General features: G+C 33.6%; 17 protein-coding genes across 17 annotated transcripts; 8 read left to right on the top strand and 9 right to left on the bottom strand.

Annotated features, from left to right (window-relative positions):
- Positions 1 to 181: 181 nt before the first annotated feature.
- Positions 182 to 2,075, top strand: TpMuguga_03g00266 (Cyclin-dependent kinase regulatory subunit family protein). Its single transcript, XM_758191.2, has one exon. The coding sequence runs from the start codon at positions 377 to 379 to the stop codon at positions 2,054 to 2,056; it is 1,680 nt and encodes a 559-aa protein (XP_763284.1). The 5' UTR covers positions 182 to 376; the 3' UTR covers positions 2,057 to 2,075.
- Positions 2,076 to 2,118: 43 nt separating this feature from the next.
- On the bottom strand, positions 2,119 to 2,884 carry prpf38a (PRP38 family protein). Its single transcript, XM_758192.2, has 3 exons — positions 2,563 to 2,884; positions 2,360 to 2,451; positions 2,119 to 2,307 (listed from the first exon to the last, which is right to left on the bottom strand). Exons 1-3 carry the CDS (start codon positions 2,880 to 2,882, stop codon positions 2,138 to 2,140), a joined length of 582 nt encoding a protein of 193 aa, XP_763285.1. The 5' UTR covers positions 2,883 to 2,884; the 3' UTR covers positions 2,119 to 2,137.
- Positions 2,885 to 2,995: 111 nt separating this feature from the next.
- TpMuguga_03g00268 (Sexual stage antigen s48/45 domain protein) lies at positions 2,996 to 6,517 on the bottom strand (the record flags this gene model as incomplete). The annotated part of the gene is made up of 1 exon (XM_758193.2): positions 2,996 to 6,517. One exon carries the CDS (start codon positions 6,515 to 6,517, stop codon positions 3,053 to 3,055), a length of 3,465 nt encoding a protein of 1,154 aa, XP_763286.1. The 3' UTR covers positions 2,996 to 3,052.
- Positions 6,518 to 6,677: 160 nt separating this feature from the next.
- Positions 6,678 to 8,097, bottom strand: rplB (ribosomal protein L2; the record flags this gene model as incomplete). The annotated part of the gene is made up of 7 exons (XM_758194.2): positions 6,678 to 6,841; positions 6,871 to 6,935; positions 7,061 to 7,198; positions 7,234 to 7,322; positions 7,408 to 7,791; positions 7,862 to 7,968; positions 8,064 to 8,097. 7 exons carry the CDS (start codon positions 8,095 to 8,097, stop codon positions 6,678 to 6,680), a joined length of 981 nt encoding a protein of 326 aa, XP_763287.2.
- Positions 8,098 to 8,220: 123 nt separating this feature from the next.
- On the top strand, positions 8,221 to 10,150 carry TpMuguga_03g00270 (uncharacterized protein; the record flags this gene model as incomplete). The annotated part of the gene is made up of 5 exons (XM_758195.2): positions 8,221 to 8,307; positions 8,348 to 8,712; positions 8,745 to 9,672; positions 9,706 to 9,985; positions 10,119 to 10,150. 5 exons carry the CDS (start codon positions 8,221 to 8,223, stop codon positions 10,148 to 10,150), a joined length of 1,692 nt encoding a protein of 563 aa, XP_763288.1.
- cyaY (Frataxin-like domain protein) lies at positions 10,147 to 10,602 on the top strand (the record flags this gene model as incomplete). The annotated part of the gene is made up of 4 exons (XM_061305855.1): positions 10,147 to 10,221; positions 10,254 to 10,401; positions 10,432 to 10,482; positions 10,532 to 10,602. 4 exons carry the CDS (start codon positions 10,147 to 10,149, stop codon positions 10,600 to 10,602), a joined length of 345 nt encoding a protein of 114 aa, XP_061161761.1.
- Positions 10,603 to 10,642: 40 nt separating this feature from the next.
- Positions 10,643 to 11,570, bottom strand: TpMuguga_03g00271 (uncharacterized protein; the record flags this gene model as incomplete). Its single annotated transcript, XM_758196.2, has 2 exons — positions 10,643 to 10,728; positions 10,790 to 11,570. The coding sequence occupies 2 exons, from the start codon at positions 11,568 to 11,570 to the stop codon at positions 10,643 to 10,645; spliced, it is 867 nt and encodes a 288-aa protein (XP_763289.2).
- Positions 11,571 to 11,657: 87 nt separating this feature from the next.
- Positions 11,658 to 12,395, top strand: TpMuguga_03g00272 (uncharacterized protein; the record flags this gene model as incomplete). Its single annotated transcript, XM_061305663.1, has 2 exons — positions 11,658 to 12,198; positions 12,262 to 12,395. 2 exons carry the CDS (start codon positions 11,658 to 11,660, stop codon positions 12,393 to 12,395), a joined length of 675 nt encoding a protein of 224 aa, XP_061161762.1.
- Positions 12,396 to 12,476: 81 nt separating this feature from the next.
- TpMuguga_03g02400 (uncharacterized protein) lies at positions 12,477 to 14,228 on the bottom strand (the record flags this gene model as incomplete). Its single annotated transcript, XM_061305869.1, has 8 exons — positions 12,477 to 12,755; positions 12,789 to 12,818; positions 12,855 to 13,028; positions 13,061 to 13,156; positions 13,213 to 13,314; positions 13,345 to 13,493; positions 13,588 to 13,743; positions 13,778 to 14,228. The coding sequence occupies 8 exons, from the start codon at positions 14,226 to 14,228 to the stop codon at positions 12,477 to 12,479; spliced, it is 1,437 nt and encodes a 478-aa protein (XP_061161763.1).
- A 288-nt stretch (positions 14,229 to 14,516) lies between these two features.
- WRAP53 (WD domain G-beta repeat protein) lies at positions 14,517 to 16,025 on the top strand (the record flags this gene model as incomplete). Its single annotated transcript, XM_758200.1, has 7 exons — positions 14,517 to 14,688; positions 14,723 to 14,892; positions 14,924 to 15,103; positions 15,224 to 15,427; positions 15,520 to 15,688; positions 15,750 to 15,885; positions 15,923 to 16,025. The coding sequence occupies 7 exons, from the start codon at positions 14,517 to 14,519 to the stop codon at positions 16,023 to 16,025; spliced, it is 1,134 nt and encodes a 377-aa protein (XP_763293.1).
- A 72-nt stretch (positions 16,026 to 16,097) lies between these two features.
- TpMuguga_03g00276 (MIF4G domain protein) lies at positions 16,098 to 17,503 on the bottom strand. The gene is made up of 5 exons (XM_758201.2): positions 17,328 to 17,503; positions 17,203 to 17,255; positions 16,929 to 17,167; positions 16,565 to 16,883; positions 16,098 to 16,493 (listed from the first exon to the last, which is right to left on the bottom strand). The coding sequence occupies exons 1-5, from the start codon at positions 17,426 to 17,428 to the stop codon at positions 16,126 to 16,128; spliced, it is 1,080 nt and encodes a 359-aa protein (XP_763294.1). The 5' UTR covers positions 17,429 to 17,503; the 3' UTR covers positions 16,098 to 16,125.
- Positions 17,504 to 17,784: 281 nt separating this feature from the next.
- TpMuguga_03g02425 (uncharacterized protein) lies at positions 17,785 to 18,391 on the bottom strand (the record flags this gene model as incomplete). The annotated part of the gene is made up of 4 exons (XM_061305873.1): positions 17,785 to 17,946; positions 17,984 to 18,140; positions 18,170 to 18,251; positions 18,313 to 18,391. 4 exons carry the CDS (start codon positions 18,389 to 18,391, stop codon positions 17,785 to 17,787), a joined length of 480 nt encoding a protein of 159 aa, XP_061161764.1.
- A 516-nt stretch (positions 18,392 to 18,907) lies between these two features.
- On the bottom strand, positions 18,908 to 19,614 carry TpMuguga_03g00277 (uncharacterized protein; the record flags this gene model as incomplete). The annotated part of the gene is made up of 4 exons (XM_061305664.1): positions 18,908 to 18,969; positions 19,002 to 19,274; positions 19,309 to 19,389; positions 19,428 to 19,614. The coding sequence occupies 4 exons, from the start codon at positions 19,612 to 19,614 to the stop codon at positions 18,908 to 18,910; spliced, it is 603 nt and encodes a 200-aa protein (XP_061160996.1).
- Positions 19,615 to 19,784: 170 nt separating this feature from the next.
- On the bottom strand, positions 19,785 to 20,094 carry TpMuguga_03g00278 (mitochondrial ATP synthase F1 subunit epsilon; the record flags this gene model as incomplete). The annotated part of the gene is made up of 3 exons (XM_758203.2): positions 19,785 to 19,807; positions 19,856 to 19,950; positions 20,030 to 20,094. 3 exons carry the CDS (start codon positions 20,092 to 20,094, stop codon positions 19,785 to 19,787), a joined length of 183 nt encoding a protein of 60 aa, XP_763296.2.
- typA (Elongation factor Tu GTP binding domain protein) lies at positions 20,038 to 22,319 on the top strand. Its single transcript, XM_758204.2, has 4 exons — positions 20,038 to 20,657; positions 20,689 to 21,207; positions 21,239 to 21,680; positions 21,710 to 22,319. The coding sequence occupies exons 1-4, from the start codon at positions 20,241 to 20,243 to the stop codon at positions 22,210 to 22,212; spliced, it is 1,881 nt and encodes a 626-aa protein (XP_763297.1). The 5' UTR covers positions 20,038 to 20,240; the 3' UTR covers positions 22,213 to 22,319.
- A 14-nt stretch (positions 22,320 to 22,333) lies between these two features.
- On the top strand, positions 22,334 to 24,304 carry TpMuguga_03g00280 (Papain family cysteine protease family protein; the record flags this gene model as incomplete). Its single annotated transcript, XM_061305665.1, has 2 exons — positions 22,334 to 23,347; positions 23,454 to 24,304. The coding sequence occupies exons 1-2, from the start codon at positions 22,858 to 22,860 to the stop codon at positions 24,302 to 24,304; spliced, it is 1,341 nt and encodes a 446-aa protein (XP_061160997.1). The 5' UTR covers positions 22,334 to 22,857.
- A 513-nt stretch (positions 24,305 to 24,817) lies between these two features.
- On the top strand, positions 24,818 to 26,755 carry TACP (Papain family cysteine protease family protein). The gene has a single exon (XM_758206.2). The coding sequence runs from the start codon at positions 25,224 to 25,226 to the stop codon at positions 26,715 to 26,717; it is 1,494 nt and encodes a 497-aa protein (XP_763299.1). The 5' UTR covers positions 24,818 to 25,223; the 3' UTR covers positions 26,718 to 26,755.
- Positions 26,756 to 26,800: the final 45 nt, after the last annotated feature.

A 26,800-nucleotide genomic window follows, 5' to 3' on the forward strand; every position in this document is an offset into this window, starting at 1 on the left:
TATTAGTTGGGCTCTACAATTTGCATTCCGCAGGGTCTGGATACAATTTTAATAAGACATATATATTAATATATACCAAAATATTTATTTTACATTTTAATGTTTATAAAGACCCTAGTTAGTGACAAAGTACCCCAATATTAAATTATCATTTCGTCCCACTTGTCACAATTATTTTATTCTTTATCTTCCCTATTTTATGGTCCACATCCTTCAATTTAGTCTTCTGGTTTTATGATGAATTTTATTTTTTAATTTTTACCCGATTTTAAAAATTTCTTCCACTTTATTATTTAATAATTTAAAATGTGTAGTCTGCTTTTTAAAATTTTTCTCCACTCCACTTTTACTAAAAATTAACTAAACAAACTATTATATGATACAAAAAAATATGACCTTGAAGAAGAAAAAAGTAGATGGGAGCTTTATGTACCAGCAACCCTATTTTAACTACGCTTCCAAGCGAGTTACACATGACCCATACAAGTCCACAATGTGTAAAGATCTCTCAGATCACCTGAATCTCCAAAAGAAAATAGATAAAATTGACAATTCCATAAAGTCCATGAATAACTCACTGATTAGTAGCAAAAATTCCTTCTTAGGTGGAAAAAATTTAATTAATAGTAAGTTATCCTCAAAGTGTTTATTAAAAGGGTTGGGGAACACATTTGAAAGGAATTATCATGATTTTAAAAAGGCGCCAGTGAAGAATCCATTTTCATTATATGGACTTAAACTGGATACGCACAAGGTAAATCCGAGAAGGAAGACAAACTCAGCACCACCATTAATAGATTTTGATGACCCAAGCCAAGAATATAATTTACACTCTTCAGAAAACAATAAAGTAAATCGTGAAATATCCCAATTCAAGTCAGATTCTATGCAAACAGATAACAATTATGGTAAAAGTGGACTAGAAAGTGAATCGGCATACAAGAAAACCTCTTTGGAATCATCCAGAAGCTCTAGAACAGACTACATTGACACGGCACGGCAATCGAAATCGGATTTAGTGGACACTTCTAGGACCTATAAATCTGACTCAATACATATAGATACCATAGCACCTTACAAATACGGCTACGAGTCTAAAGGGAAGATTGGAATTGAGTTTAACCCAGTTAATGAAGTTATAGACAGACTTTATTCACGAACCAATAACGTGTTTTTTGTTAAATCCCGCAAACACTTATCATCTATGCGAGAAAGTACTTTGAACCCAAATTATGATTCAACCACATCAAAATCAAGAGCACTCGAGACTATTTTAAAGAACAATCCTGGCCAAATTTGTGAAGACCTCTTTGAAAGACTGGAAGCTATAGTGTCATCGGACTCTGGAGACCACATTGAAGCCGACATCATTGGGTATAATAATACACACAGGGATAAAAGAGTGGACAGAGGTGGTTCAATATCCAGAAGAAGCACAACAGACCAATTTTCAAATTTCGATGTTTACATTGAGAACTTTCAGTCGAATTCAATATCTTTTAGAAATTATCAAGACGGAAATAACATTAAGGGTTCATATCCAATTAATCAACTTCACCATAGCACTGGTTCTGGTGTCAATGACTATGAGGAGATCAGACTGGATATGACTCCTAACAAGTATCTTGGTGTTTCTGATGACGCCATTCTGAAGGTCTCAACAGACTCAGCATATCGCGCAATGGTGAAAATTAAGAATGATCGGAAAGCATTGAAGCCATATGACATGAACGATGATTTTATGATAACAGACTCTGAGGAGTATGCAGTTTTAAACACAGCTTTCGGCCACATTATATACTCACCCAAGTTTCAAGATGATAAATACATGTACCGGTTTATGGTTTTAACAAATGAAGCACAGAGACAAGTTGAAAAATTATCTAAAACATCTCCGAAAAATGGGTTTAATATAGGATTATCGGCAGGCGGGAAGCGGCTTCTCACTTACCATGAGATTGTCCATACCCTGGGAATAAAAATGTCTCCCGGCTGGCACCACTTCTTGTACTTCAAAAACACACAAAAGGAACTCATCCTACGGAAACCACTATAATTTTTAATATTCTAAAAATTTACTACTTATTTAAAAATTTACTAGTATTTGGTAATAAAAATTTATCTAAGATATTAAATGTTAGGGTTCATCTTTGGTTTTTACTATATTTAGTAGCGATTTTCTAGGAGGAAGGGCTTTAGTAGCCTCAAGGTTCATCCTTTTGGAAAGAGGCGGAAGGTCGACATCCAGGTATGTTGTGTTGGTCAAGCAATCGTCGACAAATTCATCCATATATTTAATTACATAACCTGAATAAAATTTATTTATTTGGTTATTATTATTATTAATAATAAAACATACTTCCATCAATGTTTCTGAATCTGAGTTTGCGATAATCACCAAGAATGGGCTCAAGAGTCCTGTACACTTCAACGGCAGTGCCAACAAGTCTCCTAAAAAGATTATAAATCCAGATAAAATTATTGAAATAGTATATTATTTAATGAATTACTGAATAAATAAGTGAATTTTCCAGTGAATGTTTAGTGAATAAGTGAATTTACATGTAATAAATGCCTAGAGCTCTTAAGTATTTGTAATCTTCATTTTTAATGTACTCGTGAACGATCTCCATTTCAGGCTGTATTTGAAGCATTTTAAGTACAAGACAAATAAAAGGTGAAGGTTGCCGATTTCCGCCAAAAGTGCCTCCAACATACTTTATTTGAACAGCTTTATCAATAAGTGATTCAGCAGTTAAGCCGAAACAGCTTTCCTTCCAGTAAAAGGAATTATAAACCTTATCCCTGAGAATCTTACTAAATAAAAATTGAGGATTAGTCCCGTGTATTAAATGAGCAGTAGGATCAGTCCTATTTGCCATAATAATAATTTATGTTGTGAGGAACCAACACTGTTCACTTGGGGAGTAAATTCATAATAAATATTCAAAACTATTCTAAAAAATTCAAAATATATTTAGATAAATATTTTACACACATATATATTAAATTAGTTTAATTTTGACCCTTTCCTACCTAGTTATTTAGAGGATCAGATTATAACGTCAATTCTTGACATTATAATCCCGCTTATCGTTCTACAATAACAGGTGTATGCTTTACGCCTTAAAAACGTCAATAGAACTTGAGTCTTTATATTTCTCCTTAATTTAATGTACTTGAACCCATTGGTTTCCCTCCATATACCATCCAGAAGTTCGTCCCTCAGAGCTACAGGCATAGAGTATCCTTCTACGTACATATATTTAAAACACGAGGGAGGGTCAACTTTATATGGTTCTGGGCAGTAGAATCCGGCAATTTGTTTATCCCTCAAGTCAACAGTGCATCCAATTTCCTCTCCATTCTCGATTATCTTTTCAGTATCCTTAAAAAAGTCTTCAGAAGGCTCATTCACTCCACATCCATGCACCCATGGGTTAGTTGCTCTTATTTTAACGGAGTGGATTCCCCAAACTTCCATCTTCCTAACGTCTGCTTTAGGAGGTTTTTTCGCCCTTTTGCTTCTAAGGTTTCCATCGTCACCCGTACTGGACGAAGCACCTTCCGTACTCGGACCTGCCCTTTCCGAATCTTTAGAACTTTCTGAGTTTGACTTTTCAGGTTCTGAAATGGATCCGGAAGCATATAATAAGTCTATAGAATCCAAAATATCGCTCTTGATAATAACAATACTACCAATTGGAAGGTACATAATAATGCTTTCAAAGAACGGAGCTACACTTGCTTTAGTGTAATGGATAACCTTTAGTCTAAACCCACCAATATTAGTTGCAATTAAGTCGGAATACTGCACTGGAACCAAGTAGTCAAACTCGCCCAAGGTAAGTCGGTAGGTGTACTTGGTCAAATTTACGGGGAAAAACCTTCTATTTGAGTATGAAGCGTCTGTATACAATTGTTGGGGAATATCGGCCCTGCCTTTTCTCACTCCTGTGAAAGTTAAGTCTGGACTGGCTATAACTGGGGTCCTTAGATGTCCAAAATCCACTTCATTACAAAGGTACAACGGTTTTGGCTGAACAACTGATATCTTGAGCTTAATTCCCTGTCTCAGTTCTAAGTGATAAGCTGGTACATGCTTTGGTATCGTTATGAATTCAATTTCGGGCAAAGAATTCGTGTTATTTCCCCTCTGTGTGTACCTTGTGTGATCAAATGGCGGCAGAAACATTTTAACTTTTGGTATGAAGAGAATATATTCTCCAAAATTAAAGCACCTATAGTTTGCATGAGTCTCATAACTTGCATAGTAAAGAGTCAGTCTACTTTTTTCTCTTCCTAAAGAATCTAAGCAACTTGCATAGAATGTTGTAACATTCATTATCTGCCAGCTTTTTTTCCTAAAAATCTTGAAATTTTGAAGACTTGGAAATTCCAACGTCTTAATCTCTTGATCTACATCCACAATCAAGTTCAGCCTGGGATCTATCATAAAACCACCCAAACCTGGTGGATACAACACTTCATCATGTGCGCACGCTATTCCGAATTGTAAATGGCTTAAGATATCAAATGTGTTATGTTTGACTCCTTGTTTCTGGCACAAATTAAAGTGATGCGCACAGAACTCTGCATCCTTGACGTTATAAAAGATTCCAGAATTTACAGTTTCACAACCTGCGCAGATATCATGGACCTGTGCAAACAAAATATTGATTTTAACCACAATTTCAGGTATTTTTGACCATTCGTACTTAAGTATCCAATAGTAATAGATGTCATCTACACCTCTTTTCAACGCCATTGGTTTCCACCCCCTTTCTATGTTCAATATTCCCTTATGCAATTCACTATCGTCGATTCCTAACGCTTGGCCTCCAAATAACTCCCATATTGGCACCTGATTCACATACTCTCCAGTATAAATGAACGAGTTAGCTTGCCTTTTAACGTCAATTGGAGACAACATTGTGTAAAAGGGGTACCTACGTATTTCTCTTTTTTTATAACCGGGAGATCTAAATGTCTTAATGATATCACTGTCTCTAAATAGTACTCTACAAAACGGATAGTCTGGTTCCGAGTCTTCACTATCAGTTGATTCACTTGATTGTTCTTCCTCCTCTGAACTACTTTTCACTTCCTCTCCACCTACTTCAGTATCTTTACCATCTTCTTCATCTTGATCTTCATCCTTGTCGGTATCCTCACTCACACTCACACTCTCACTCACACTCTCAGTCTCACTCTCACTCTCACTCTCATCTTTATTTTTAGAAGGTAATCTGGCTCCAAAAATAGCTTTCGAGTTTCGTTTATTTATTCTATAGTTCATACTTGTGATGTTATCCACATTGGGAGGCAATATAATCTTCACTTTATCTCCTGGATGCATTGTTACTGCAAACCAATCACCTCTTATTGGCTTTACTCTATTTTTCATCAGCATTTGAGGAATATCCAAAACGTGTTCTGTTTTTCTTTCAACGATGATTTTAGCTGATACTTTCCCTTCTTGGTCTAAGCACTCACAATATCCTCTAAAAGGGGCATAAGCTTGCTCACTTTTATAACTTATAAAATAGAGTTTACCTTCTATTACTCCCCAATCGTAAATCATATGATTTGATACTGTCATCAGCTGGTTCGGAAAATCTGATTTTAAGACAAATAAGCACTCTGGTGGCTGAACAATCCCTTCACAATAGAAACCAACAAGAGGGTTAATCATCATATCAACTTTACATTCCGTGTACCCATCTACCTTGTTATGGTCTTGGAAGGTTTTGAAAAAATTGTTTGGCACGTTACCGCATCCGCTTACAATTTTTGGAAACGAGCCAGGTATAATAAAGGCTACTCCAATTCTCACGTCTTCATCGACTTCTCCCAGCAGGGGTATGTGTAATCTACGATAATCTTCACTAGAAGGCGTATATAACAATTTCCTCATTAATTTAAGAAAATTATGATCAATTTTCTTGAAATGCTTTCTCTTTATGCACGTATACATCATTATTTTGTAAGTTTTGACTGATGCAACCCCGTCGCTTGGTGGTTTCAGTGTTAAAACTTCCTTCTCCGCATCTGATGTTCTGCTAACGACATTTTCATTCTTGGTTCCAAAAATCTCCCAAATTTCATATCTTTCAACTTTCGTTGCATTTATCAATTCATCGGTTACTATCACGTCCACCTCTTCAATATCCTCAGGTAATAATGTATACTCTTCATCGTCATTATCCGGCCTAACTTTATTCTCTAAATCGTTTTGTTTTATTTTTCCAATAATTCTTCTAAAATCGATGAAATATTCATCTTCTTCGTATTCTTCAATATCTTCCTTCACCATTCTCGGATCAACTCTTCCTTTTGGATTCTTCGGGCATATTATATCAATTTTTGTTCCTAACCCAAATCTTCTTACACACATTGATAAATATTTGTTTGACAGAGATCCTTCTCCGGACGTAAAATCACACGTGAGCTCTTCCAGCCCATTAGCTAATTTACTAAAAACTGCAATAAGTAGTAATTTTATTATGAACTTCATTTTTTTATAGTTATAATATATTTTATCGTTATTTGAATAAATATTATCTAATGATAGGATTCCATTTTCCAAAAGAGCTAGCTAACGAGAAAATCAGTTGCTCATTGAGAATTTTCTCATGTAACCAAATATTAAATAATTATATCAGATTATATATTTTTTAAGGGCGTTTAGTTATTCCATATTTCTTCATTAATCGACCGCAAAGCTTCCTTCTTATTATGAATCCCAGTGGTTTATGCTTGCTTCTGGTTTTGTATCCATCTTTACAGATTCCCCAAATTGAGCATTTCGGTCTCTTTGTTCCGCTTTTATCATTTCCGCCTAAATAATTTTAATTCTTCACTTATTACCTCCGTGTGGATGACTATTTGGGTTCATTGCGATTCCTCTTACCACAGGTCTCCATCCCATGTTTCTAAATAAAAATTATACACATTTATTTATTTTAATGTTTAATTAATTCTTTTAATAAAATTTAACTCAATAATAGACCAATTTAAGGGGAAAATAGATAATTAAATAAAATTTACAAAAATTTACCTTCTGGTTCCTGCCTTTTTAAGTATTCTTTCATTATGCTTAATGTTTGATATTTGGCCTATTGTAGCCCAGCAATCGAGTGGAAACTTCCTCAATTCAGTGGAGGAAAGCCTCAAAGTTGCAAATGTTTCATCTTTCCTAAGTTTTAAAGGTTAACTAAAATACTAAAATACTCTGTAACGGTGCAGTAAACGCCTCCTGATCGAGCGATTTGTCCACCTGCTCCTGGTCTCATTTCCACATTGTGGACTATAGAATTAACCTAAAATAAATTTAATAGGAATTTAAAAGAGCTTATAAGTAGAGTAAGGTAATTATGCGAAAAGATAAGTCAATTTGGTAGGTACAGGAATGTGCCTAAGAGGGAGCGAGTTTCCTGGCAAAAGAGGCGCGTTTGAACTAGAAAGGAGTCTTGTTCCAGGTAAAACTCCAGCTGGGCATAAAATATAACTCAATACGCCATCATCGTATTGGATGAGTGCAACATGTGCGCTTCTTGTTGGATCATATTCAATCCTCAAAACCGTTGAAAATATATCCTTTCTCTGTCTTTTAAAATCAATCAGTCTTATTCTTTGTACATGTCCACCTCCTCTATGTCTAGTTGTAATTCTTCCTGTGTTATTTCTACCGGCAAATTTAACTCTTCTTACAGATAATTGCTCAACAACTCTGCAGTTTGAAAGCGTTTGAGGCGTTTCTAGGTTTTTCAAAAATCTCAAGTTTTTCTCCTAAATAAGCAAATTAGATAAATTATTAAAAACATTGTTGCTATATTTATAAAGTGAATGGAATCCTAACCTGTGTATACGGTACTGGCAATAACGGTCTTTCAATTTTGACTTTTGGAAACTTAGTTTCGAAATCTACATATTCAGGCCGTATCCTCTTCAAATTAGCGTACACAGCTAAAATTATTGTGTGTAAGGATTAAAGGTAAGAAGGTGTAACTAAAATTATTTTTTAAAAAATAACTATTCAACGAATAAATTTAAAAACTTACAAGAAAAAAATCTTTGCGATAAAAATTTAAACATATATAAAATTTAAATTAAACAATAGAAATCTTCCTCATATAAAACTTGCCACCCACTAATCTGCTTCAGTAAATAAAAATTCTTAAAATGAGGTTATCTCAAAATTCTTTATTTTAAAATTAAATGTCAAAAAACAAATCAAAAAAGCCAACAGTTGGCAAAAACTCAGTAAATCCCTTTGAAAAATTTGATTCTAAAATAAAAAACAAGGTAATTCTCACAAAACCTCCATAAATTTAAAATATTTTAGGAACTAAACTTTGATAAAAAAACCAAGAGTAAATTTATTAAGAAAGTCAAGGATTCAGACATAGTTTACGACTATTCTAGCAAAAAGAGCAGGAAATTACAGCTATATAATTTAAATGAGCCTATCACCCTGACCCACAAAAACAAACCTATTGAGGAAAATTACGATTCTGATGTAGATTTATCCTCAGAGGAAGAGATTGACTTGAAAGGAGACTACTCTAACATTTCAGAAGCCTATAAAGAGTATAAGGATAGGCGTGAAGCCAACAGAAAGGATAAATTAGACCAGAAAAACCTTTTACAAAAGCTAGATAAGCAATTTCAGGAGATTGACTTTTCACAATTTTACAAACCTTCAAAAAAGTACTTTATAAAATACAAATAATACACTTTAGGTCCCCCGAATTTTACAAAACTGAGAAACCTAAGAAGTTAGATGAGTACGAAACTAATCTTAGAGACCTACAATTGAATACAAACACAGCAACCCCAAGAGTAAACCTAGTAAAAGAGTTCAAGTCAGCCTCTAACATTTCTGAAAGGTCCGAAGTCGTAGATAAGATAATTAAGTCTGACTCAGACTTTTTAAATTTTGCAAAGGATTACATAACTCTTTATCTCCAGTCACTGGTTGATTACTTGAAAGGACAAGATTTAACTAAGTTTCATCACTATTTTCTCAACTTCTCAAGAGGATTTTTACACCTCTCTAATAGGTCCTACAAGGATTATAAACAGTGTTTAGAGGATGAGCTTTCGAAGATTACCATTCAAGCAGCTGATTTATACGAGTACTTACTACTTTATTTAATTGTAAAAACTGTTGAACCAGGAACTGAAATTTATAACTACGGACTAACACTTGTGGAGGGGTTTCTAGTTCGTTTTTATCAACTTTTGGCCAGTCAAATTAAGGATAAGAATAATCCTCTAGATAAACATTTGTTGATAAAGTCTAGATTACTGTTATTAATTACCTACAATTGTGTAATCGAGACAGGATATTACATGCCATACTTTTATCACGTTGCCATAAAACTTTGTACCATACCCTGTGTAGATCGAGATTTAATTTTGTCAGTTCTAAAAACTGTTAAAGTAACTCTGAACCAACTTTTTGATAAGAAGTGTTACATTCAACCGATATTATCGCTAATCATACTCCCATCTCTTGAAGAAATCGAGTCAAATTTTACTAGCATTGAAGCCTCTAAAGACTCTGATTCCGCCAAATTAACTGAATTTACCGAATTCAAGAAATATATGCACGACCTGGCCAACATCAACTATCCATTAAAATCACTTGATATATATAACTCACAGGTTTTTTACACCTTCAATTTAATTAATTTTTAGAAATTGAATCCTGAATTCCCCAAATTGAACACAGTCAAAACCAAGTCCAACAAATATAAACTGGATAAAACCAAACCCGAGTCGAATAGGAAAATAAGCAAGAGTGATAAGCAGGAGTATAAGAATTTGAAGCGAGCTTTGTTGACTGAATCACTTAAGAAAGCTGAGTTTGACATCAAAAAGAGGGCTAAACAACGTTTGGATACCGATAAAAGGTACAAACAGGTTGTAAGGGACGCTATGGTTGAGCAGGACATGCTCAAGAAACTATCAACTTCAGGTATTTAATCATCTCATTGTCAATTTAAACACTAAAATTAATGACAAAATTAATTATAATAATGATAAATCAATAGTATCATTAATAATATTATTAGTAAAATGATCCAATATTAAGTGCTAATATTATTCAGATGTCTCAGTGTATAATAAAAAGAAGAAATGATGCTAAATAAATTACGTTTTTTTGGAACCAATTTGTTCAAATTCAATAAACTTGCTTCAAATCAATTACAAGTATTTTAAACTCAAATTACACCAAATTATAGGCTATTTATGAAAAATTGGAATATTTGGACGAAATCGACAACTTAGAGTTCGACGGCTCCATCTTGAACATCCAGTTTCACAACAATAAGTTTATCCTAATCAACAAACATGAACCGTCTCAAAAGTTATGGTACTCCTCATTTTCAGGTTAGTTTTTTATATTTATGGTTGATTTAGGCCTGGACTACTTTCAATATCAAGATGATAAGTGGATATCTACTCGATCAGGTACCTGCCTTCCCTATCAACTAATTCTCGTAAACTAATTTATGAATAGGATTGTGCATGTTTAACATATTATCAAATGACATATACAAAGCGGTTGGAGTAGACATTAAGTTCAAATAATCTCTTCTTTCAAATGTATTCATATATCCTAGGTTTTACTTCAAATTGACAAACACACGTGGTCCTTAGTACACACCAGCTCAGACTGTTCCTCTAGAGATCTAACTGCACCTTCAACCTCTGATTCTAATAAAGGATTATTATAATTTATAGTTATAGATAAGAACTTGTAAAAATGTAAAAATACCTTGATGTGTATGCATTAGAGCCTGATAAAGGGGCGCCTTCTTAGAGATTCCCTCAGGAGTGGATTTCAAGTACTTAATAACGAGAATCTCAAGTTCGTTTTTTATATGGTCGTATTCAGGACCTAACTTGACCTCTTTAAAGTTTCCGACGCCGGATGGGCCAGGCATGTCCGACACCTTACCGACGTGTTTATTCTGTAACCTCAGTCTTTCGCTCAAATCCAAATTGTAAGCTGCGTAGGCAACGAGAACGTTGTGATACTTAATCCTATCTTCTACAGCTTTAGAGTACTTACCGTAGTTAATCAAATGCTGAGAGTCGATGTAGAAGTTGTCCATGCTGAGAAGAACCAGTGATCCGACAATCTGGACGTAGTCCAGGTCATCTAATTCAAGAGATACATTGGAAAAATGGACCTTTATCACACCTGTGGAGTCGTCTAAGTCAAATTGGAAAACGGAAGGAAACTTTTCTAAATTCTTAACCTGGCCAACAACACACATTCCAAAAACAGGAGTGCCAAAAATTTTAAGTTTCTGGTTTGGATCTACAATGTTCGACAAAACCTTCCCAACGACAACTGGCACGAGACTGTCGACATTAGTTGGTTTTTGCTGTTTTTGAAAAATGGGCTGAGGTACTTCGGAAACATCAGGAGGAACGTACTCTGTTGTGTATTCATACTTGTTATCTGATTTCTGACTGGATTCCGGCTCTTCATTAACTTGCTGGTTTCCGGAAAAAATACCGCCCAGTAAACCAAATTCAAATCCGTCCATTTAAAATTATAAAAAATATTTTATAAAACATGTTTTTGAATTTACACTACACATTTACTACCAAGTCTAACCATAATAAATGTTATTATGCAAATTTGTAAACTATTATTAATTTTCTACTTTATATTTATTAAATCAACAGTTGAAGTTAAGTTTACTAGGATTCCAAGCTATTCGCTCTCGGTCTCAAGTTTTTACATAGGCCAAAATACAACTTGGTTACTTAACAATAAAATCGAACCTTCCGTGACCAATATAATAAAAGAGGAGTTATTATCGCAAGTAAAGAATTTTAAGCCTGAAAAGTCCGTTTTATCTGGAGCTTCAGACAAGATTGATAAAATCGCACTTGATATATCTGAGAAAATAGCTAAAAAGAAGAAAAAATTCAGGTTAAAGAATTTATTTCTTTTAGAAGATCTTAAGGATTCTTCATTATTAACTGAGATTTTTTCATATTTCAGAGAAAACCCAGTGGTTTACTCCATTTGGAATTGCAATAAAAGCATTTTATCAAGAGAAGAAGAGTTTGTGTTGGAAATACAATATAAATTTCCAATAAAATTAAAAGGTGTGCCAAAATTTTATTTTTCACCAGTTGTAACATACAAAATAACTCTTAAGCCAGGTACATCTTTACTATTTATTTTGTATACACTAATCATAGCAAAATTTAAATTTATATGTTCAGACAAATACGGATTGACGAAGTTCTCAAAAGGGCTTATACAGCTTCACACTCACCCTTTAATGCCCTGGAAAATGCATAACATCGGTTCATTTGTGCTTCATCCACCCCTCTTTAATTTTAAAAATAATTTATGAGAAATCTAAAATTTTAATTTTTATACACTTTTACATAGAATATACTTTGTAGCATATACTTCATAGAATGTATTTCTGGTTCTAAGTTAGATTAAGTGATTTTATAAAGTTAGAGTCCTTGGTCTTCGATATTATCTTGTAGAGAGCATTTAGTTGAGCCTCCAGTAGACTTGCGATATCCCTAAAATTCGTACCCATTTGATATAACATTGAAGCTTTATTCAAATTTGCCTCAAACGGATTTGTGGAATTAATTCTTTGTTTTATGTATGCGATATTGTTAGGCAGAAAGGCACTAACTCTACTGAGATTGGATTCCATAATTCTTATATTCATGGCCAAAGTTGGGTCTCTCCTTAACTAAACAAAAAATAAAGTTATTTTTGAGCTTACAGAGAAATAGTAATGTGATCCGGAACTGATCTAATAAATTTATTAGAGTTAAGATAGAAAACTAACCAGTGTGTAAAGTTCCTTAAAATGTGCGGTAGCCTCTTTAATGGAGTTGTCCAAGCTTATAACACTGTCAATTTGTGAAATAAGTTTAACGATTTCCTGTGGTAAACTAGATAATTGCATAAAACTATTGTATATTCTATCAACAATTTGCTTTGCTTTTGAAAATTCATCAATCTGAATTATAAAATTCATAATGTAAAACTTACAACTACACGATCATATGCATAAAAAAATCTGTGAGGATAGTTTAAGTATTGAAAACAGGAGTTTGACTGATCCATAAGCACACGGAGATCAATCACCTGAATTAAAATATAAATCATTTTTAATGGACGAGCAAGTGTGAATAGAAACCAACCATGTTATCAAGTCTAGCCTCTAATTCCTTGACCCAGTTTTTATAAGCAAATTCGGATTCGAAAGCATCAAAAAGTGACTTACTTTTAAACATTAATTGGTCCTAAACAATTAATATTGAAATAATATGTACCCTTGTGTTTAGTATTGATTTTGATATATTCTCATCAGCTTTGACACACATGCTTGATACCAAAGACTCCGGTTCATCCATTAACTTCGAGAACACAAAAGGGAGAACGAAATTCTTACACATTGATTCATAAGAGTTATCATGGACAGCTACAACATTCATATATTTATAAGATCAAATAGTAATAATAAAGTAATAATTAATTACTAATTGGCTAATAAACTAATAAACTAATAAACCAACGTTTAATGTAATGTGTGCAATAATTTTGAAATCCACCATCTAAACAGTAATTTCTTAGATTCAGTCTTCTTGAATAGTATTGGCACAGGTTATAGCTTTCAACGATTTTTGAGCAGTATTCATGTTCCACAGGATCAAATTGAGTTTGTTTCTCACCTAAACACGTATGATTATACAGTTTATAAGATACCATTCAACAGTACATAGTTTGTTCTGCAAAACTCCAGTGGGTTGAAAATACTTAAGTTTTCTGAGTTTATCCCAGAACAGTTTTTATCCAGAACATTAAGAGTATCAAGTGAGCAAGATTTTACAATTTTAATAAATTTATCCTTTATGTGTTCACAGTTAAAGTTAGATTCATATGGCTGATATTTCAGGTTACACAAAAGAAATTGTACTCCCTTATAGCAATAATTATCGCTTCTGTTAGACATACTAAAGATCCTTTCCCCTAACAATTCATAATCCTTACACCTTTCTTTATTAACCATTTTTAAAATGCCCCTTTTATTTAGGATTTGAAGGGATGATACGATATTATCACAAATCCCTGAAAGCGTATTACTATCCGACTGGAGTATGTTACAGTATGTGGAATACATCAATGAAAATATGAGAAGAATGGGTAAAAAGGCCATTTTAACATTTTTAAACTCAAAATATTATAAATCTCGTCCTATTGGGGAAATGTGTAGTTTGTAGAAATGATTATTATTACTTTCAATGAAATCAAAGAATAATCTAGAATAAAATGAATACAACTCCATCCAGTATTTATAAAAAATTATTTTAAACATAAAAATTATTATTTAATTGAAATGTGTGAGTGAATTACCTGAATTTTAGAAATACACATAACCCTACTAAAACAACATCAAAGTGACTGTTATTTACCTATGTTTTACATATTATATTTAAATTAACTAATGCAATTAAATTTATTGCATAATTTACAATTAGATAATAAATATTCCGAAAATGGAACTAGAAATTCAACCTTTGCAAAATTTGGCAACTTTACTTCTGACGGATCCTGCTTTTCTATTACATCAAGTGACAATTCAATTTCATTCTATAATGTCGACGAAGATGTAAAAAGTATTTGTTAATTTTAGATAATTTAAAATTTCAGATACACATTCTCAGCTTTATAATGGCACTACCGACTTGATTCCTTCCCAAATTAACCCATTTTTAACTCTGAAGGTGAAGGATGATATTAGGGACTTTTGCTGGTTTCCTAATTTTAACAAAAATGACCCAGATTCCTGCTGTTTTTTAATCGCATCCCGAAACAAACCTGTAAATATTTTTCTTTCATTATTATTTTCAGATTATTCTCTACGATTCCTTAACTGGAGCTGAGCACTTTACTTACAAACCTATAAATGCAGTTGCTGAGATCGCAGAAAGTTATTGCATCGACTTCCATCCTCTTGGAAAATACTTTCTTTGCGGCTCTTTATCTTGTATATACGTTTTTGACATTCAATCTCCTGGAGAACACATCGAGGTTATTATTATTTATCATATCCATTTTCCTTTTATTCATCTTGTCAGGATTTATTTTATCTATTTTATCTAGATTTCTTTAATTTATTCTCAATTATACTGTAAATTACGTTTATTTTAGCTGAGAAGACTTTCTACCAGGAAGACTACAGGTCAAAAAGGAATAATTTCTACCATTTCTCACAACAATTTCGGGTCTGAAAACACTTATGCTTGTGGCAGTTATAATGGTTCTGTTTCAATATATGACCATAATATATCAAGGACTGTCAGTCTAACAGGCGATTTTCTGGATCCTGAGTTTCCTCTCGGTCCAATTACTCACGTACTTCCTTACTATTTCTATATATATTTAGTATTAATGTTCTTATACACGATTGTTATAATATTATTAACAACTTTTCACTATGTTTTTAGATTAAATGGATTGATAACACTAAAATCATCATTGGATGCAGAAATGATTACTATTTAAGGTTATATGATACTAGGGGTGACCTCAGTTCTCCCTTACAAAGGTTTTATAGACCAGTTAACAATAATCAAAAAGTCAGCTTTGATTACAAAGATAACTTACTAGTTTCAGGTTAATTACTACCTTATTTTTTATTTGGATTACTTGATTATTCCAAATAATAATTTATTAGGAACTTGTAAAGGTGATTTATTAGTCTACGACTTACAAGGCACTGTTGTTTACTCCGAGAATTTTTCTGATTTACCTATTCCAGTTTGTACTTTCAATCCTAAATTTCCTCTTGTTCTTATCTGTAGTGGAACCAGGTACTTTTTACTATTTTAAACTCTTTTTATTATTTAGGAACTTTGAGGATCACAGTTTAGATTCTCCAAAGGGACCTTCTGAACCTTCTATCTCCATTAAATCTATTCCATTTAATAGAGTTTATTCTTGTAAAATATAATATATGATAAAAATAAAACTACATTATTTTCGTGTTAATGATGTATCACGTTTAGTATGAGTGTGTTATGTACGAGAAGAGCTCAATCTATAAGTACAAGTTATCGGGAAGTTTCGTTTGCTTTTTTGACCTTGAATAACTCTTCTTGTTGTTTCATGTAATCTCCGTAGGTACAGCTAGCATGTAAATTATACCTCTGGCCAACAATGACGATATCACCAAACTGAGCCGCGAGAGCCGATCCCCCAAGGATATCCTCGGAATTGACCTTTTCTCGCAAGTCCGTTAATGATTTTGCGTTTTCTCTATGGACTTTCTTATGCCATTGGGCTTTTGGCAAATTTAGTACGTCTTGGATCAGACATTTGATCCTCTTTGAATATTCCTTTCTCTGGGCCAGTTCTTTGAGGCGTCCAAACCACAAATCCAAAACTGGTCGTAGGTTTGGGTTCTTATCGATATAGTAACCTAAACAATAATAGTATGTGTGAAAAATCGTGTTAGATTGTGTAAATTATGGTATAATTTAGTGATAGTACCTGTTCCATAGATCAACTGTATGAAACATTCTATGAGGTGTTCATGTGGTTCTTGGTTCATTACCAGGTCGAAAACAACCTTGTTTACAATTTTAAATCCGAGCATTTTCCTCTGAAACAACTCGCCGATCATCTTCACTGTACCCAAAGTCCTCGTTTTTAGCTTCTTAACTGAAACCTCCTGATCTTCAGTGAAGGTTGTGAAATCGAAGTTTTTTGGTGTACTTTCATATTCACGTTGGATTTTGTTCAGAAGTGCGCTGGAAAATGACACCTTTTTTGTTCCTATATCGTATTCTCGTGATCTCCAGTACAGAATCTATAAATTTGTTAATATTTACTAAAAAAATTTTATTAAACTCACTTGGCATAAATCTGAATACATTTCGGACCAGTCAGGTTCCAAAACGGCCTTATCAATTATAATATCAACTATTTTTTGTAATTCTTCGTAATTGCTTAAAGATTCACATTGAATTGCGATTTTTTCTGCCAAGGTTTCGAACTTTTCGATAGTCAGCTTGTTTAGGTTACCCTGAATTTTGCGACAGGTAATTTCGAAAGATTCGAGCTCCCCATTCTTTAGCAGAGGTTTCCACTTATCTATAAACAACTTTAAAGAAAAATTAACAACAAACCCGGCTTGGATGATGTATCGTTTGTATTGTTCTTGTTAGGTTGATCAGTTTCCCTAAAAAGAAAATTAACGTTTGAAAGCAATTTTAACAAAGAAATTTAATATCTAGAAATTAAATCAAAATACTTCTTATATGTGACGATTTTAGGGGAGTTATCATCTGGATCAACTGTAGGAGGTATATTGAAGTTCAAATCACTACAGGTCTGAGATTCTATTTTGTCCATCAGTTACGGATTAATATTTTACATACGAATCACTTAATATAGGATTCTTTCCATCATCTGAAATCTAAAATTTGCGTCGAGCTTATATCCATAGACCCCACTAGAGTACCTTTTCCAAAAATATACCTATCTTTTAGGATATATCTTATTTTATTTAAGAAAATTTATACACATATTTCTTTGCACTTTGAACTAGTATCTGCATCAGATTTTTCATTTTACACATTTTCCATTTTCCCTCTGAAACCTTCCTATTTACGCATATTTCCACAGTATCTTTCTCATGGTTATTTAAATCCACGCTCCTTTTGCTTCACAAATAAGTACCATATAAGTAATTTATTTATCATTATTATTTACTTATTTGTTTTCCTTATCCTGGACGATCTTCTAACTATCGCTGATTTGATTTTATTTATCCCTTCATTGATATCTTCCTCACTTATTGTCACAGATCCCTTTGATATACAAATCACAGTCATCATACTTAGAACCTTCTTTGTCTCTAATCCGTTTTTCTAAATAAATTAACCCTTTTATTCAGTGAAAAATTACCTTTATTAGTTTAATTAACTCTTTCTCATCAATTTTATCCATTTTACTTGAAGTTATTAGAAAAAGTGATAAGAGCGTTACTTTTGGTTCGTATGCCTTTAGTATTAAATTTTCTATTTTCTTCAAAAGAGCCAGGAATTCAACATATCCCTTGTACCTGAAAACAGTTTAATTTATGAATATTACTCCGGATTTATAGATTCTGAGAATATAGTAGATAACAATTCAACGTCAGCTTGCTGGATTTTTTCTGATCCGTAAACACCAACTAAACACATCATATTACAAGATGTAATTATTTGTAGTTTATTTCCGTAATATTAAAGTACCAAATTCATAAGATAACGCTGAGATGCATTGTTCACTTGTAAATTGGTTATCTTTCATTGCATCTGATATGATTTGCATTATATCCGTTGAAACCAAAGATGGTAAATCTTCTAAAATCAACTTGACGCTAGAAATTATTGATCGGCTTCCTCTTTGTTTAAATGTTTTCTGAAGTAATAGTCATGAATTAAGTTTGGTACTTTTCTTTTAGGAAGTTTGACTCTATTAGTTACTGACTTGAAGCTTCTTATATCCGTGTTTTCAAAAGTTTGCGGGTATGAATTCAGTGGAGAAAAGTATTTTTCTGACTTTAATTCACAAGCGCATTTTTTAGTTTTTAGTTTATATAAGAAGAATGCCATTGACGCCACGGTGACTACTCCCTGGAGACCAATGGCATACGCACACTCATTTAGATGTTCAATAATCATTTTGTTACTTAACATGAAACATTTATTTAGAATAATTTTACAATAAATTTCAATAAATAATAAGATATAACATCAGAATAGCAATAAAAAATAAAAATTTCTCAGGGTGGAAAATGTATAAATTAATAATAAAATATTAGGAAGAAAATTTAAGTTCAGTTATTTACAGACTTTCATCCTTGTTGTTTAGCGGCAGAATTTCATATTGAGTTGGAACCTCTTTTTCTAAAATTGATATAACAAACTATAATACTTACTCCCTTCTACATGGATTTTAGGAGGCTGAACGTTATATAGAGAATCAATTTTGATGAGATAATCGTTTAAAGTTTGTAGAGAGTCCTGAGTGATATCTGTAACAGTTGGAGAATTAAAACATCTCATTTTGCAGTTGACTGGCGCTTCTGAGTTAGAAAAGTCCTTGTTGAACTTCGGAGAGAGGCTCAGAACACAGCAGGTTTCGCACATATTTTTATCACAATTTTTAGCGTTTAGAATCTGTTCATTTGCACAATCCAACTCAATTTTTTCTGAAAATTTATTTAGTTTTAAATGTTAAATTACGGAGTCTCGAAAACGTGCAAGTACATTCCTTTGGAACTTCATCTATGTCCAGATACGTGTTTCTTAAAAAACACACATTGCCTTGAAAAAATTATATTAATTGTAATATTTAAAATTACTTGAGTTCTTGTCTTTGAAAGTGAATATTTTTGCGATTTCGTTAGGTATGTCGTTTTTTTCCAAACTAGGTGTGTAACTACCATGAGTGGATGTAGAATCCAATTGAATAGATTCAGTGCGATCAATAAAATTCAAAATGTATAGAAAATATGAAAAAATTAATTTTATAAAATAAAACAGTTTCATGGATATTTTTGTGTAAATTATTTCGTCACAGCAATGACATAATCAGGCAAAACACTTGTATAAAATTTAGGTTACGAGTCAATACATATGTAAAAAATAAAATAAATTAAAATTAACAGAAATAAAATAAATATGTGCGATTATTGGGAACAAAAGAGAAGAAAGGGATATTACTTAAATTCTTTGGGGAATTCTAAAAAATTATATGTTAATTAAAAGGTAATTTTAAATTAAAGAGTACCTGGAGACTGTGGAACTCCGTTAACATAATTTGTCTGCTTCAAATTGAGTTTATATCGTGCTAAAGCTTTATCTCTGAAGGGATCCTTGAGGCATCTAAGGAAGATTTGATAAATAAATAATATCTTGAATATAAAAAGGTGGAATGAAGGCAAAATAGGGATATAATTGATACCTGCAAAGTAATTGTGCCAGTTCGATAGAATACTTTGAAAATGAAGTGTTTATAGACCTCCACATTTGAAAATTTTATGAAAACTATTTTACAAAAATATAAATAAAATTATGATACTGAAAAATCGAAAAACATAAATAAATTAACTAATTATTTACTTTGTTGTGTTTACACTCATTGATGAAACATATTTTATATAATGTAGTTTATTATGTTACTTTATACACATAGATTCCTATCGCAATTAACAACAATAAATAAAAAATGTAGTAATTTTAGTTTTCGATTCTTTAGTAATATTCGGAATGTTGCAGTAGTAGCACATGTTGACCATGGGAAAACTACCCTTGTGGACCAATTTTTGAAGTATACAGGAGGGAAATTATCACATACGAGAATAATGGACAGTCATGAATTGGAAAGAGAACGCGGTATTACAATTTTATCCAAAGTTACTAGAATAAACTTGAATAACTATACCCTGAATATAATAGATACACCCGGCCATTCTGATTTTGGCGGTGAAGTGGAACGGATTTTAAACATAGTAGATTGCGTATGCTTGCTGGTAGATGTAGTAGAAGGACCTAAAGCTCAGACCAGTTTTGTTTTGAGAAAGGCTCTAGAGGTATTTTAGTTACCGAATTTAATTATTATAGAACCAATCAATGAGGGCATTGGTACTTATAAATAAATGTGATAGAGAATGCCATAAGACTCAAAATGAAATTGAAAATGAATTATTTGATTTATTTTTGGATTGCAATGCAAATGATGAGCAGCTGGAGTTTCCAATTTTATACGTTTCTGCCAAGGATTCTGTAGTCTCAAAAAGTTATCCACTTTCTCAAAGTCAAAACTATGATATTTCACACATTTTGAAAACAATAATTGAATATTCTCCAGAACCTAAGGTTTCCACCAATACTGACTTGACATTCCAAGTTAGCCTAATTGACATTGAAGAAGGATCATATTTGGTAACTGGTAAGGTATATAGTGGGACTGTTTCTCCTGGATCCATGCTTTATGTTCGAGATTACCTGGGAAATAAAAAGGGTACAACCTATGTAAAGGATGTTTTCGTCTTCGTTAACGGCAAAAGAGTAAAGATGACTGATCCAATATTCCCTGGAGATATTGTAACAATTCAGTGTTATAAAGGAATAACTCCTCAAGTAAGCATATCATCTGTTATATTATTTATAGGTAAATGATACTGTTAGCACTTCAATAGATTTCGAGCCTATCCCTCCAGTTAAGGTCTCAGACCCAGTGATTTCGGTTCTTATTTCTGCAAACTCAAGTCCATTTTCTGGAAGAGATGGCAAATTTAAAACCACATCAGATATAGGCAAGAGGTTGAAAAGAGAGGCTCTGACAAACCTTTCCTTGCAAATACAGGAGAGTGAAGACAAGAATTCATTCCTTGTTAAGGGTCGGGGTGAGTTACAGATAGGGATACTTTTGGAGAACATGAGAAGGGAAGGATATGAAATGACCGTATCTCCTCTTTCAGCAATTACATTTGAGCATGAAGGAAATATTGTAGAGGCTTTGCAAAGGATGATAGCCTATGTTCCATCAGAGTTTTCAGCCAAGGTGGTTGATAATGTAAACTCAAGAAACATGGAAATTACTAAATACACAGGTAATTTTAATACAATAATTAACATTTAGAGCTGGAAGGAAGTGAAAAATATACAAAACTTGAGTTTGAAGGGAGTACCAGTCAGATGATGGGATTAATGCCAGTACTAAGGGACGTAACTAGGGGGAGAGGAGAATTCAATGTAACAATGATTGGGTATTCAAAAGCTGGAAGTAAAATATATAACGCTAGAACTACAGGATCACTAATATCATGTAACGCAGGAACCACCACAGCATTTGCCCTAGACCCAGTCATGTCAAAGGGCACCCTGTTTGTTTCAGAAGGGACACATGTGTACCAAGGCATGGTGATAGGAGAGTCTTATACTGACAAAGATTTACTGCTTAACGTTACCAGGGTCAAACCAGTAACTGGAATGAGAAATAAATCACACGAACAAAGTATTAAGATAGTAACTAGGCCACTTAATGTGGAGCAAGCCCTTGCATTCATTAACTCAACTGAGCAACTGGAGTTGACGCCGAAGCGCATATCAATTCGTAAAAAAATTTTGAATCAATCCTGTTGAAAATATTTATATTTACCTATTGTAAAACAATATTAGGACCTCAGTTATCCGACCTTCGCGGATGGGGTGCTAAATTCTTTTTTAAACATTATATTTATTATCCTTTTCCCCAAAATTTGTATTTATAGTATATATTTTTTATTTGTTTTGTGTTTCCAGGTTTAATATATCCTGGCCCGCCGACAAGTTTTTGTCGTAAGCATTGCATTTTAGTATATATTTTTATTTGTATATTATTCTCTGTTTGTTTCAATAATTGTGAATTAACTCAAATCTCATAATTTTTTAAGAGATAAAATCTATAATATCCCTTTATTGCTGTAATTTTATACGTGTTTTTAGTAACTATGGCTGCTCTTTGATTAATTTATTATACCTTCCGTTTTGTCTTTCCATCTTGTAAATTATTCTTTAATTTTATTTCCTTTTGTTTGATATTAATCGATATTCAAATCTAAAAATTAATTTTAGAAGTACAGCCACTTCACTTTTGTACTTATATTTGACTTTGCCATTTTTTCATTACAATCATTTCACGCTTTAGTGATTATACCATAATAATTTAACACATATTTCAAAATCATATTTAATTTGAAGACTTCAAATTAATATATTACATTTAAAATTTTGCTACTTTTTTAAAAAATGGTTGATTCTACTTTTAGTGATCCCAACCACAGATTGCTCGACAACCGTTTTGACGATGTTGAGATGAGTAGACAGTATGACGACGAATCCACTTTGGTTAATTCGTTTAGACGTGTACTGACTAAGAAGCGTGTGACTATTATATGCAGTGTTGTTTTTTCTTTACTTGTTGTGATTGGTGTTACTGTGACTGGCATATTAGTTTCCAGAGCCAAAAATGTAGTTAGTTTCAAGAGTAGTCTTGAGAACCACGTTAAATCTGATTTCAAATCCATAGACCCAGAGCTTATGGCTTCCTACGTGGATGAGTTAACTAGTTTATATGAGGATCGTCAAATTTCTTCTGACCATGTTCTTGAGTTCGAGGTTATGTTGAACTTCGACCAATTCAACAAGGACCACAACAGAGTCCATGCAAGTCACAATGAACGCAAAGATAGGTTCTTGACATTCAGAACCAAATTCTTGAAGGTTAAAATTCACCAAGGTTCGTCACTAAATATACATTAGATATTATGGAAACGATACTAGTTATTATAGGTACATACTGCTTATTTTCTATCCCTTTATTTTTTACTGATAATTTAATTTAGGTCACGAGACTTATAGCAGAGAGATCAACTCCTTTGCTGATATGACTGAGGAGGAGTTCAACAAGTTATTTCCACCAATTAAGGTTCCAGAGAGTAAATCAACTACCAGCCACGTCGACCGTCTCATGGCCAGAATGGTTTCTGACGAAACCTACCTGAAAAACCTGAAGAAGGCTTTAAACACTGATAAGGATGTTGACCCTAAAAATATAACTGGGGAGGGTCTTGATTGGAGAAAGGCCGACGGAGTTAGTAAAATCAAGAACCAGGGCCTTGAATGCGGGTCATGCTGGGCATTTGCAAGCGTCAGTTCCGTTGAAAGTCTGTATAAAATTTACCGAAATGTAACTCTTGACCTGAGTGAACAGGAGTTGGTAGATTGTGAGACCAGTAGCAAGGGTTGTGAGGGAGGTTTTGGTGATACAGCTCTTAAATACATACAGAATAAGGGTGTAAGTACTGATTCTGAAATCCCGTACCTTGGTAAGAAAAACAATTGCCTCGTAAAATCTATTGATAAAACATATATAAACTACTTCACAATCGCATACGGCCAAGATGTTTTAAAAAAATCTCTAGTTATTTCCCCAACAATAGTTTATATTGCAGCTTCAAATGATCTCTCCATGTACCAAGCTGGTGTGTACAACGGGGAATGTGGCTCAGCCCTAAATCACGCTGTACTATTGGTGGGTGAAGGCTACGATGAAGTGTTAGATAAGAGATACTGGGTCATTAAGAACTCTTGGGGTCCAGATTGGGGGGAAGACGGCTATTTGAGATTAGAACGAACCAACAAGGGGGAAGACAAGTGTGGAATCTTATCCGTTGGTATAACACCAGGGTTTTAATATACATTATTAGAGTTTTAATGTAGTACAAAATTTATATATAACATCCATTACATAAATTCTACTGTATCAATTCACCTAAATAAGATTTGCAGTGTGTAGACCAAAAATTTGGGTGATTCCTTTAGACATAAAATAAAATAATTATAAAATAATAATGAGATTTAAAATATCAAAAATTAACTAATTTAAAAGTGAAATGAAGTGGAATAAAATAATTATAGCAAAAAGTATAACAAATCAAAACATAAATATAAATAAATAGTTGTCATAGGGTTCAAATAAACTTATAATCTTATTCTGTTATTTTATTTATAAATTTAAAGGCGTAAATAACTATTTAGAGAAGATTGTTAATACAATATGATTCTAGTGAGAAGGTTAAAAAGCAGAAAAAGGAAATGGCACACACAACGTCTAACGGTACACCCATGCATATTAAAAAATATGCTATTTGAATATTCTGTGGGAAATTTCAATTATTTGAGAATTAAGGTGTCCCGGTCTGAGGCGCCTACATAGACATGAAAACGGGAATAAGGGTATTATGCAAAAAAAGTCGGTGGGGAAAGAACGGGCTGTTTTGATAATATAATAAATGACAAATTCACACTAATTGGACGGAGAAATATGTACGTTTCGAGATGTAATTGCATATTATTGTCTCGGAGCCCTACATTGCGAAAAGTCTGTATTCGTCCTCGAAATTCGGAATTTCAACACGGCAAACATTTTTTAATAAATAAATAAATTATTCTGAGCCAAGAACGGGAGTTGAGGAGCACCCGTATCCACGGTATTCGGTTTCCCATATTTTTGCATGACGTAATTCATGTCGGGTTATTTAACCTTATGTATTTCACAGTTTTTATAAACTTTCCAAGTCAATACTTGTTTGATTCGATCACCTTTTAGAAAAATGGCTGATGCAGTTTTGTCTAACCCAAACCAAAGATTGGTGAGCAACAGGTTTGATGATGTGGAGTGTCACAACCAAGCAAGTGATATTGAAATTCCATCCTCTTCTTTCAAGACTATCTTGAGAAAGAGAAGGCTCATTATCATCTCAACCCTCTCACTTATTCTGATTGCTATCACTTCAACTATTCTTTCCGCAGTTTTCATTGTCAAGGCAAACCAAGCAAAGACCTTCAAACATGACCTTGAGTCCCTCATTGACAAGGAATTCAGCTTCTTGGACGCCGATGCAAGGGACAAGTACGTCGATGAATTGGTCACACTCTTCAAAAAGGGCTATGTATCTGATGACTTCAGATTGGAGTTCGAGACCTACCTTGAGTTCGAAGCCTACAATGCCAAGTACTCTGTGAAGCACAAGAACGAGAAGGAACGCAGGGAGAGGTTCTCATACTTCCGCAACGACTACCATGACATCAAGAGCAGAACCGGAAAGGAATTGTACATGAAGGAAATCAACAACTACACTGATATGACCGACAAGGAGCTTCGTCTCTTGTTCCCCAAGATCACCAACTTGCCAAAGTCCAAGAAGGCCGAAGTCAATCCCGTTTCCAAGATCAACGTCGAAATGTCTGCTGACTACTTGTCCAGCTTGAAAGCCGCAAGAGATGGCCAAGAAGTCGGTGACGTTGACAAGATCACTGGTGAAGGTCTCGATTGGAGAAAGGCTAATGCTCTTACCTATGTTAAGGACCAAGGCACCCTCGCTCCATCTGACTGGGCCGTTACTGTCATTGACTCTGTTGAAAGTTTGTTCAAGATCTACAACAAGGAGAGGAGCGTTCACCTCAGCTTCCAAGAACTCTTGAACTGTGACTTCAAATCCCAAAAGGAAGGAAACATCTCCTCTGCCTTTGACTACGTCTCAAACGGTATCTCATCTGCCTTTGGATATCCCTACTCTGGTGTCAGATCAAGGTGCAAAAACCCCTCTAACTCCAAAAAGTATGAGATTGGCTCCAAGATCTTCATGACTGGCAAGGATGTCTTGAACAAATCCCTTGTCATCTCACCAACTGTTGTTGCCATGTCAATGCACAGGGAATTCTTGTCATACAAGGGCGGTCTCTACGACGGACCCTGTGCCAAGTCACTTAACCACTACGTTTTGCTCGTTGGTGAGGGCTATGATGAAGACACCAAATCCAGGTACTTCATTGTAAAGAACACCTTGGGACAAAACTGGGGTGAGAACGGTTATGCCAGACTCGTTAGGACTGACGAAAAATTCGACAAATGCGATATATTGACTGTTGGTTTTAACCCATCCTTCACTAAAGTCGAAACTGAGGAAGCCAAGAAGGAGAGGGAGAAACAAGAAGCTGAGAAGAGAAAGAAGGACGAGAAGGCAAGAAAGGAAGAAGAAAAGAAGGCCAGAGATGCCAAATCCGCCGCTCCTAAAGCTCCCGCAAAAAAACCATTAAGAAAGTAATAAAATATATCCATTTTTAATATGTTTGTATTGTCACTTACATTAATATTTATTTATCGTTTATATTTCTGTATTTTTATTAC

The sequence above is a fragment of the Theileria parva genome (assembly GCF_000165365.1).
Source record: "Theileria parva strain Muguga chromosome 3 map unlocalized ctg_530, whole genome shotgun sequence".
In the NCBI taxonomy this organism is placed as follows: Eukaryota; Apicomplexa; class Aconoidasida; order Piroplasmida; family Theileriidae; genus Theileria; species Theileria parva.